Source organism: Psammomys obesus, unplaced genomic scaffold (assembly GCF_907164565.1).
Source record: "Psammomys obesus unplaced genomic scaffold, mPsaObe1.curated_primary_1811, whole genome shotgun sequence".
Classification (NCBI taxonomy): Eukaryota; Metazoa; Chordata; class Mammalia; order Rodentia; family Muridae; genus Psammomys; species Psammomys obesus.
In genome coordinates this window covers 3,344,924-3,355,830 of record NW_026593947.1, presented here as the reverse complement: position 1 = coordinate 3,355,830, position 10,907 = coordinate 3,344,924, and the positions used below count along the sequence as shown (strand labels likewise).

Genomic DNA, 10,907 nt, shown 5'->3' with positions numbered 1-10,907 from the left:
CACACACACACACACACACACACACACACACACACACACACACGTTGACCATTTTCAGTTTAGCCGCTTTGTGCCATTTGAATGGGTTGGAATGGGCTCTGTGGCTTTATTTACATTCCCAGTGACTAGTATTGTCTGTGTGTGTTGGCCATCTGCATACAGTCCTTTGAAAAAGGCCTGGTGAGTCTTTGTTCGCATTTAATGCTGTTATTTCTGTTAATTGTTGAGTTGTAAAACTGAATCCTTTGTCAGCTATCTGTAGCAAACGATCTGTCCCAGTTTGACTCGACTTTCCCTCTCCTCTCCTCCCCACTCTCTCCCTCCTTTCTCTCCTCCCTCTCCTCCCCACTCTCTCTCCCTCCTTTCTCTCCCTCTCTCCTTTGCTTCTCCTTACCCACCCTCCCCCTTTTCTCTCTCTCCCTCTCCTTTCTCTCCTTACCTCTCCTTTCTCTCCCTCCTTTGCTTCCCCTTACCCACCCTCCCCCTTTTCTTCCCTATTTTCTTTTCTCTTGACAGTTGTATGTAGTCCAGGCTGGCTGAAAACTTGCTGGGTTGCCAAAGCTGGCCTTGAACTCCTGACCTTCCTGCCTCCCCCTTCCAAGTGCTGGGGTCACAGGCCCATGCCCAGCTTTCCTGCCTGTCCTGGTTTGAGGAACTGAAAGAGCCTTGTCACGGATGAAGCCCATTCATTAGGGCTTTTCTTTACTGCCCTGCTCTGCGTCCTCCGCACAGCTCTGCCGGATCCAGGGCCAGTCTGCTGCTCTTTCTTATCTCCTGCTTGTAGTTTCATCGCTTTAACTTTGTTGAGCCCCTTGCTTCACCCGTGATGTAATTTGCACATGGTCTGAGGTATATAACAGAGTTCACATTGCCCCCTCATGGATAACCAGAATCTATTGGGGAATAATTTTTTCTTTTAGATTTGCCTTGCACTCAGTTGGCTCTTCGAGGACACACCCACTCTGGACTTCTGGTCCATTCGCCAACACCTGCGTGCTCCCATATGCACTCTGTCTTGATTTATGGATGCTACTGCTGGGGCCTTAAATGCTGACTGTTTGATTGCTCCGCTTTATCTAGGCCTTTGCATTTTCTTTTACATTTTAGAATGTGCCAATTCATTTCTACCAACGGGCCTCATGAAATTTTGATAGGAATTGTATTAAATCTATGCATCAATCCTAGGAGTACCACGTTTTCCAGTGGATGCTTATCGTTTATCTCCACAATTATTTAAGTCTTATTTCCTCTCAGTAGGTTTTCAAAAGCATTTCCACCTCTGCACAGGAGCCTTTAAATCCCCCACATACTTTTAGTTCTAAGATGTGTTGTAAACTCTATTTCAGAGAAACTGTGTCACAGTGGCCTGGTGCTGCTGTTCAGACACACTGCTGGTTCTTTCACCGGCCCTGCTCCCCACTGCACTCCGCTTGGCCTACATTTTATCTGGTGCTTTTCCCCTCACGCGCCCGGCCACCTGTGGCTCCTGCAGCCACCTGCATTCAGGTGTAATTACGATCGTATTTCACAGCGCATTTATGCCAAATGTGCTCATTCATTTTTCACGTTGGTTTAATTAGGGTCACTCAAGCTGTGATGAGGACACTGACCAAAAGCCGCTTGCTTTGGGGGGGGGTGTAATTTGGCTTCTGGGTCACACTGAAGGGAGCCAGTGCAGGAGCTCAGGCAGGAACCTGGAGGCAGGAATGGAAGCAGACCACAGAGGAGTGCTGCTTCCTGGCTTGATGCCCAGCCACCTTTCTTGTAGGCGGAGCACCACGTGCCCAGGGATGGCACCACCCCTGGTGGGCAAGGCCGGCCTCCATCAATTAACAATCAAGAAAGTACCTGTAGCCATACCACAGGCCAATGGAGTCAATCCCTCCGCTGAGGTTCCCCCTCTCAGCTGTGTTGAAATTAGCCGTCACATAGGTCATGCATTTTTGATGGGGGGGAGTTAATTTAGCTGCCGTCTAACTGCAAGGCCAGGGCCTTTTCCTCTGCTTGCTGTGTCAGTCCTTGGACATTTGAGCTTTGGGTGCAGTGGTGCCTGGGGCTTTCCCTGGTCCTCCTGCACAGCTGTCCATTTTCCGAGGCCCTAAGCTTCCGGCAGCATCCCTTCCAGGTGTGCCCAGGAGACTGACAGCAGGAGGCAGTTGTCTCCAGTGCTCACATCATTTACAAAAAGTCCTGGCGCGGAAGGGGGAGGCGCTGGAAGGACCCTGTGGCTGCTGTGGGAGGGAGAGGCATTTTCCTTTGGGGACATGGCTGCCTGGCTCATGCCCTGGCAGATGACCCCACACTCATGTGCACTCCAATCAGGGGCTGTTAGTAAGGAGACATGAGGTTAGGAGGAAGACGTGTAGGCACTGGCGGAGCTCAAATGGGGAATGGTGGAGGGTTGTGGCCAGTATCGTTGGGCAAATGCACAAAACTTTCAAAGAATACACACACACACACACACACACACACACACACACACACACACCCCTACACCTCCTCTCCTCCCCTTTCTCACCCTGTGCTGCAGGAAGCCACTTCTGTACAGCCAAGGAGCTCACAGAGGAGGTCCAGGCCCTGTCGGCGGAGCGGGAAGGGCTGGAGTCGCTCCTGGGCAGGCTGCTGGCACTCAACTCCAGGAACATCAGAAGGCTGCGCAGCGTCCAGGAGGACTATGTCAGGAGCCGGCAGGACCTGGCGCTCCGGGAGGCCGCCCACAGTGAGTAGCCCAGCTCAGGACAGGCGCATGCTGACCCGACCAGCCCCTCGCTGGGACACTCACAGAGTCAGATCATGGAGGACATTTGCTTTGCTCTCCGCATGGGACAATTTCCCTTTCTCTGCCCTTTCCCATCTTCTGCTCTGCGTTTGCTGATGGACGTGATGGGCTGTGGAGCTTCACACACGAGCACGCACACACACACACACCAGTGCACACCCTGAGCTGAGGGTGTCTCCCTCGCTCTTCCGGGAAGCAGGCCCCAGGCTGACTGGGGGGATTGAGAAGGGGCTCTGTTGTCAGGGTGTTCTCAGAGGTTAGATTTTCTCGTCATGGGAAGAACACAGGTGACACTGGAGCCGGCATGGCAGGGAGGGACAGCACGCCATCTTCCCTGCGCTCTGACAGCCACCTGAATAGTCCACAAACTGTTGTCAGGGAAGACGGTGTCCAAAGTCCAAATAGAGAATTTGGACTCCAGCCGCAGAGGGCAGACCTGTCATTTTGGGACGAACAAATCAGGTTTTAAAGTTCTGGTGGATTGTGTGATGTAGTGTTCCTTCCATGTGTGACACTGTATCCTGCCAATGAAGCCTCAGCAGGCTCAGCAGCCGGAGCTGAGCACTATTCCCTTTAACGCTTCTAACTTTCTTTTACAAACACTTAATTTTTACTTTAAATTGTGTGTGTGTGTGTGTGCATGTTAGTGTGGTGCCTGTGGAGGCCAGAAGAGGGCGTCAGACCCTCTGGAGCTGGTGTAATAGTTATGGGTGCTAGAAACAGAGCTCAGGTCCTCTGCAGGAGCAGCCGGTGTTCTCAACCACTGAGCTATCTCTCTGCCTCCCCTACTCCCTTAAATTTCTTTAAAAAGTTTAAGAATTTTATTGTTATTTTGCACTGGTCTCACAGAGGTGAGAGGTCAGTTTTCCCTCCGCTCTACATGGCTCACCAAGCTTGCACAAGCCTCTGCCCACTGAGCTGTCTCACCCTGTTTCCTTTCACTCTTTCAGGCCAAACCTTTTATTTATGTTTGGTTACTTTGCCCAATGTGCAGCCCAGGACTGTGTGGAGTGTGCGTGAGTCAGCGCTGAGGGGCGCCAGGCTCCCCAGGCCCTGCAGGCTGGCTTTGTCGTAAGACCTGAGCAGGCGGCTCTCCAGCAGCCCTGTGCTGTTGATTAAAAACAACTCTATGAATAAGAAAAACTGAATCGTTTCGTAGTTTTGACACAAAATGGGGGAATGGATTATATTTAAGAACAAAGAAGATGTAAACAGATTCAAGCAAATCTAACCCAGTAGTTTCATCTCAATAGTGTGTGAGCTCTTGAAAGCCATTAATGTCTTTTTCAGAAGAGCACTGTAGTTTTGAATCTCATCATATTACTTCACTAAATAATTTCAAGATGGTCATGAAAATGTAACCGAGTGAACGGGGGTTGTTTGTTACACAGGACAACTCCAGCTGCAGACGGTCTGTGGCAGGATCCTTGTGCTTCCCGCTAGCGTGATGCTGGGCCAGCCACCCTCTCCCCGTGTGTTTGCTCACGTGTGCTCGAGGCTGAAGCTCATTTTTAACTGGTCTGGGGAAATTCGGATTTGGGTCACCCAAATTAACAATCCGGTGTTGGTAAGAATGTAGGTAACAAAGAAACAGAAAATGAGTTTCTGGGGGCGGGGAGATGGTCCAGTGGTCAAGAGTGGACACTGCTCTTGCAGAGGACCCGCGTTTGTTCCTTGGCTCTCACGTCGTATGGCTCCAGGGGACGCGACACCCTCTCCTGACAGGTACTGCGCTCACATGTACACACATACATTCACGTAATTAAACTGAGAAGAGAATAAATTCCCGAGTAAATTGAAGCTTTCACCCACTGAAATGCAATAAACCAGGTGTTAATCTTGGCTCAGCTGCTTTTGGATCTTCAGAGTCAGCAATTCAGAGGGAGCTCTGTGGTCAAGGTCAAAAGTGCTGAAGCAAGAAAGGCAAATCCAGGTCTATACGGGTGTTCCACAGTCTCATTAGTCTTAAATAAAAAACCCGTTTCCTAGGTCTTAAAAATAATAATAAAAAAGATGTGTGTGTATTGGGGGGGGGGCACATGGCAAGGACAATGCCCCGGAAGCCAGAGGAGGCCCCTGGGTTCCCTGGGGCTGAAGTCTCAGGCTGAACCACCAGACGTAGAGGCCGAGAGCAGAATTCGGGTCTGTTGTCAGAGCTGTGGATGATTTAATTGCCGAGCCACCTACACAGCCCGTGGGCAAAATGTCTTCCGGTAAAACTGAGGCAGCATGTTTGCCCGGGCGTATGTTTGGGCACGCATGCCGACCACGGCTGTTGTGTCTCAGGCTCTTTTGACTTTGTTTTACTTTGAGATCCTCCCTAGCTTGGAACTCTCCAGTGCGGTTAGACTGGCTGTCCAGAAGGCCCCAGGGGTGGCCCAGTCCTGGCCGCCACAGGCCTGGGGCCCAGGTGTGCGTCACCTCACCCAGCTTCCCTGTGGGTTCTGGAGACTGGACTTTAACTAAGGGCCGTGTCTCTACCCTGATATAAAGCATTAAAAGGAAAAGCCTGATTTCCGACAGGGGTCACAGGGGTGGAGAAAGCAGTGTTGGCATGAATGAGCAGTTCTGAAGTTCTTCTGAGCCCTCAGGAGATGGTTCATGTGCAGGTGCTGGATCCAGCCAGGGGGCACAAAGACAGAGCATAGCTGTCCCTTCACACTCCCTGTAGGAACCTGCAGATGACGCCCTGATGTCACATTGTTCTGAACTTGACCTTGACACACGGCAGGAGTAAACTGCAGGGGTGGTGGGAGCTGCCCTTACCCTGGGCATCCAGTGCCCCGTGAGGGTCCTGGCTTTTTTTTTTTTTTCTTCTGTAGAGGAAAGCAAACATTTTGTGGTCCAAGGGCCAATCAACAGTGTTGTTTACACAGAGAGCTCTTAGGGGCAGGAAGTGCCTATGCTGGCCGTCAGAGACGGACCGGCCTGTCTCACCATGGAGATGTGCCCTCTGTCCCTGTCTAGCTTGTGAATCCACTGAGAACCAGATGCTGCCCTAAGCCTTCCTTACTGGGTTATTTCAGGACGCAGCCCAGTGGCCTCACGCCACAAGTCTTGTTCGCTTTCGGGAACAGGAGAATACTGTAAAGCGTCTGTTCTTTCTTCCTTGTTTGGGACTGTGGGCGCAGACCTTGGATCTTTTTTGCAGCATCATGAGAACAGGGACAAAGGTGACTTTCCTGAAGATGATGGAGTGTTCCGTTTGGATAGTTACTGTTTTGCTTTACTTTTGAGGTAGGTTCCTGTAGTTAAGACTTGTCTTGAGCAGATAGGTAGTTGAGGATGACCTTAAACTCTTGATTTTCCCACATCTACTTCCTCGGCTGGTGTTAGAAGAGTGTGGCACCTAATAACCTAGTTTGTGCTATGCTGGAGTTGAACCCAGGGTGTTGTGCATACCAGGCAGGCACTCTACCAGCCAAGCTGCATCCTGAGCCCCGAGTTGGGTATTCAGGTTGGGATGATAAGAAAGGGCCAGAAATATGACATTCTCAAGGGCAAAGAGGCTTCTGTTACAGTTACACACTCCTGTGGAGAGGAGGGGAAGAAAGATGTTAGGTCTGAGATTTAAGTCACACATGTGAATTCTGAGGAATGTTTCGTACAGTGGAGTAAAATGAAAAGCAAATTGGCTCCTGCATTTCTTGAACACTTGCAGAAATTAACCAGCAGCTTTTCATTAATATGCATTTCAATTTTTTAAATAAAGGAAAGTGGGGTGAAAAAAAAATCAGTAACCAATTTTAGTTTGTTTTTGTTCCAGAAAAAGTGAACCTTAAGATTTATACAGCTGTTTCTCCATCTCCAGTGTATAACTTGATAATATGTATTGTACTTTATTAACATTGTTGATTTCACACTAGAACTCAGATATAAAGAAACCAGTGTGGAGGAAAGAGATTTCATCACAGAGTAATCAGGGCCAGAATTTAAATAGGACATCATTAGCATGGTAATGCCTTTCTCCTAGCTCTGCAGGCTGCCTGAGAAGCTCTGGGTTTACAGCTGGGCTTTGGGACTCCCTGGGGGAATTAGCAGGTTCATAAAACAGTTTCCAGGGAGAAGGCCAAAGAATAGGATTTCATCTTTCTGGGCTGTTGGTCCACAGTGTCCTGCTTAGCCCCACTTCGGGGACTGGGGAGGTGGAAATCAGATGACAGAAGCACTGGGACTTGACAGTTTTCTACTGATGGTTTGGGCTCGACCAGCTGTCCATATGGACAAGATCTGCATTTGGCTTGGGTTTCCTCCTCAGTTATGAGCTTGGATTAGCCAACAGAAGGAGCATGCAGAACTAGAGGGGTGAGGGCTCTTCTTCCTCTGCTGTCCAGGGTGGAGCTCTCGCAGAGGTGTTTTTGCATTTGCTGCTGTGGAATCTCACTAAGAGAGCCTGTGACTTGACTTACATGCTCTGCATATAGACCCTGCCCCTCCACACTGACCAGCATCTTCAGAAGAAACCTCCAATAGAATCAAGAACAGGAGTCAGATCCATCTTCTCTCAGGATAAGGGTGGGAAGAAACAGAAACCTGGGAAATTCATCTACTAACGGCAAAGATGAAGATAAATAAAAATGAAAGAGACGGGAACAGTGCTAGCGCCGCGAGCTAATGACTTTGGATGAGATGTGATGAGCTTCCTGAAAGAGCCAGAAAGACCACAGCGCCCACCTGCCTTAGAGCTCCCTAAAACTCCCTCAGTTCTCCTTGTGTGTAGCCTTCATGTGAGTTGGATTCAGTTGGTTAGTCCTACTTGAAACAGTCTTTACCCCACATGGGGCATACTGTGTCCTAGGGTTTTTTTTTTCTTTTTTAATTATTATTTTATTCAGAGACAGAGTTGCTCTGTGTAGTCCTGGCTGTCCTGGAAGTCACTCTGTAGGCCAGGGTGACCTCGAACTCAGAGACCAACTGGCTGCTGCCTCCTGGGTGCTGAGATTAAAGGTGTGTGCCATATTCTGGATCCATGTTCTAGTTTTAGCCCTATTTCATTTGTGGTCCCTTTCATTTTCCTTCAACAGCACAGTTTTCAGGAAATATAGAGGTAGGAAACATGGATCCAGGGAACATGGAGTTAGGGAACATGGAGCAAGGAAACCCAGAGTCAGGAAACATGGAACCAGGAACACAGAACCAGAGGACATGGAGTCAGGGGATACAGAATCAGAAAACATGGAGTCAAGGGACACAGAGCCAGGGAACGTGGAGCCGGAGCACAGAACCAGAGAACATAGAATTAGGGAACATACAGCCAGGGAACATGGAGCCAGGAACACAAAAGCAAGAAAAGATGTAGAAAGGCAAGGACTTCTCAAAGACTACAGAGTCAAAACTAGGTGAGGCTGAAGGTGATTGATATGAACAAAGCATGGTGATGGTCGATCCTCACTGTCAAGTCGGGGTCAGTTCTCTGCCTCCATGTTCTATGAGTCTTGTTTTTTACCTCTATGTTCCTAGATGTGTGTTCCCTGGTTCCATGTCCCCTTGTTCTGTATTGCTTGGTTCTGTATGCCCTAGCTGCATGTTCCTTGGGTCTGTGTTCCCTGGTTCTGTGTTCCCTGGTTGTCCCCCGTGGAAATGCAGGGTAGTTTTGGTGTGTGGCATAGCAAATTGAAGTGTGCAGCTCTGTGACAGCCACTTTGTTTAGAGGCGGCCTCAGCTCTGTGCTGCAGGCTGTCTTAGATTTTCAGTCTCACAGCTTGCTCTGGGCAACCACATTCCGGATGGCCTGGGCTGGGGAGCCTGCAGAGGTCCATTCTAGTAGCACATACTGCAAATGCCTCACACTCTTTGGCCACTCTTAGCTTGAGATTTTTTTTTCCAACCCTGAGATCAAGGTGTGCCTAGTTTTGGGGTCACTGACGTCAGTCAACCAAACAGCTTCAAAACTATGTTTCATATTTACAACAGGATTGGAAAGCGATTATGGTTTTTAGAATTTAGCTGGAGACAACCCTGATCTGTACTGTCTCCTATCCAGCTTCTCAGAGGTTTAAAAGTGTTCTCAGTTTACATTTCTTGGGTCTCTTGCTTGTGCACAGAGGAATTAGACCTAGTGTGGATTTACTTGTTCTTAGGAAAGGAACGGTCTCTGCCATGTCATCATCCCTTTCAGTAGCATCTCCTCTCTCTTCACGTCCCATGGGAAGCAGGCATATTGCCAGTACTGGACACACATCTAACCCCTGGGCCTCTGATGGGTGGGCTGTCTCACACACAGGGAAATGGAGACAAGGAAGGTTGTGCCCTGTGTCTGCACAGGGAGAGGCTTGCATCTAAGGCTTCACTTGACACGGGGTTTTGTTTTGTCTGATTGGATTCCTAATATGGGAGGCTTATCCCTCAGCCTCAGTACCACAGCTGGGTACAAGCAGGATGATGCAGAAGCGAGTGATGGCCAGAAGCCCAGTGAAGGAGCAAGGGCTTTTCTCGTGCTCCTTCCACTCTTACAGCACAGGGAGGAGACATGCATGCGTCTCCTGGCGGTAAACGCTGATCTTGCCTTTTCCGTTATCATCTCCTTCTTATTTCACTACAGCCAGTAAAGCAACATTTTGTAGCCATGGGATTTTTTTTTCCCCAAAATTGTGCTGTGATCTCCTGGGCTGTTGCATAAGTGGCCCTGGGAGCTGAAGGAGGGAGTCCAGAAAATGGTAGACCAAAATTCTCTTTGAGGACCGGAGGGCAGGACAGCCTGTGAAACTGTGAAGGGCTTTTCCATGGGCAAAGCAGGGGTCCAGCAGCTTCCCACCTATGCCCAGATGCAAAGGCTGTTCAGCGTGGGGCTGAATAGGCTTCCTTCTCTGTGGACACAGGCATGACATGAATGGACCACGCTGCAGGAAGACGTCTCTGGTCATTGCTTTTCTTTTCCTCCATTGTCTCCTTCATGGCCCTTCCCTCACCTTCTGGAGTATTTTGCATCCTTGGCCTCCATCAACCACTTCTTGTGTCCTTCTGTCTCCATCCTGATCACACCCCAGCTTCCAGTGCTGACAGCATCCTCTGTGCCTTTTCCTACCCCTGGAGTCTGTAAGGAACAGCCTTGTCCACATCCCCATCCTTCTTAGCTACACTTGCAGCTCATGTCTTCCTGCTCTCTGGCCTGATTCTGGAAGGGTGATCAGTATTCCTGCCCTAATGTGACTATTCATCCTGTTCTGCCATGTTTAATGGAATACATAATGGCAGCTGTGAAGAAGTCCGCAGACTATAAACAACACTCTCTCTGGTATTAAAGAGGTTTATACAATATAAAATTTAGAGCACATTATTTTTTGTCAAGAGCCCTGATATTAGTATTCATAGTGCGCCCCAAAGTGGAAGCCATTCTCTCTTCACATAATGAGTTTGCGGTGTGTTTCAATGTCATTTGCAATTGTGTTCTTTGCCATGACAATTAAAAAGGTCATCTTGTTTTGCAGGCTCCGTTACAGCTGTAAACCTGCTGTGGCTGTGGCTGTGAAATGTATTAGGGCACAAATACGTGGGGAGACAGGCTTCTACCCTGGACTGCAGTTTTGACTGAAGCTATGACTAAACTTGAACATGCCTTAGCTGGTGTACGGATAGAGAAGCTTCTAAGCTAAATCCTCCTGTCTTTTCATTGATTACATTGTTTGAGGCCTGTAAAGTTAGCTATAATGAGGTCCCTAGACAGTGGATAGAGGAGTTTGACATTAAGACATCCATATTTCTGATCTCCCTATAGTTTTCTGTGTCACTTAGAAAGTCACTTATGTAACATGTAGAAATGTTACTGTGTTTAATTCCCCATGGAGAAATTTGAGGTGGGGATGGGAAGGGATGGTTTCAGGAAAGTAGATTAGCTTATGGGGCCTGCAGAGATGGAGGGGCTGGTGTGGGGTGGGCTGGTGTGGGGTGGTGGGCTGGTGTGGGGTGGTGGGCTGGTGTGGGGTGGGGGGCGGGGGGGGGGGGGGGGGGGGGGGGGGGGGGGGGGGGGGGGGGGGGGGGCGGGGGGGGGGGGGGGGGGGGGGGGGGGGGGGGGGGGGGGGGGGGGGGGTGGCGGGGGGGGGGGGGGGGTGGGGGGGGGGGGGGGGGGGGGGGGGGGGGGGGGGGGGGGGGGGGGGGGTGGGGGGGGGGGGGCTGGTGTGGGGTGGTGGGC

General features: G+C 49.9%; 1 protein-coding gene across 1 annotated transcript in view; it reads left to right on the top strand.

The window, feature by feature from the left end:
- Disc1 (DISC1 scaffold protein) overlaps positions 1-10,907 on the top strand; it is a 129,304-nt gene that overhangs the window by 68,540 nt on the left and 49,857 nt on the right. Inside the window, exon 8 of the mRNA XM_055617598.1 lies at positions 2,531-2,719. Coding sequence (XP_055473573.1) covers positions 2,531-2,719 — 189 coding nt within the window. The remainder of the gene's footprint in view (positions 1-2,530; positions 2,720-10,907) is intronic.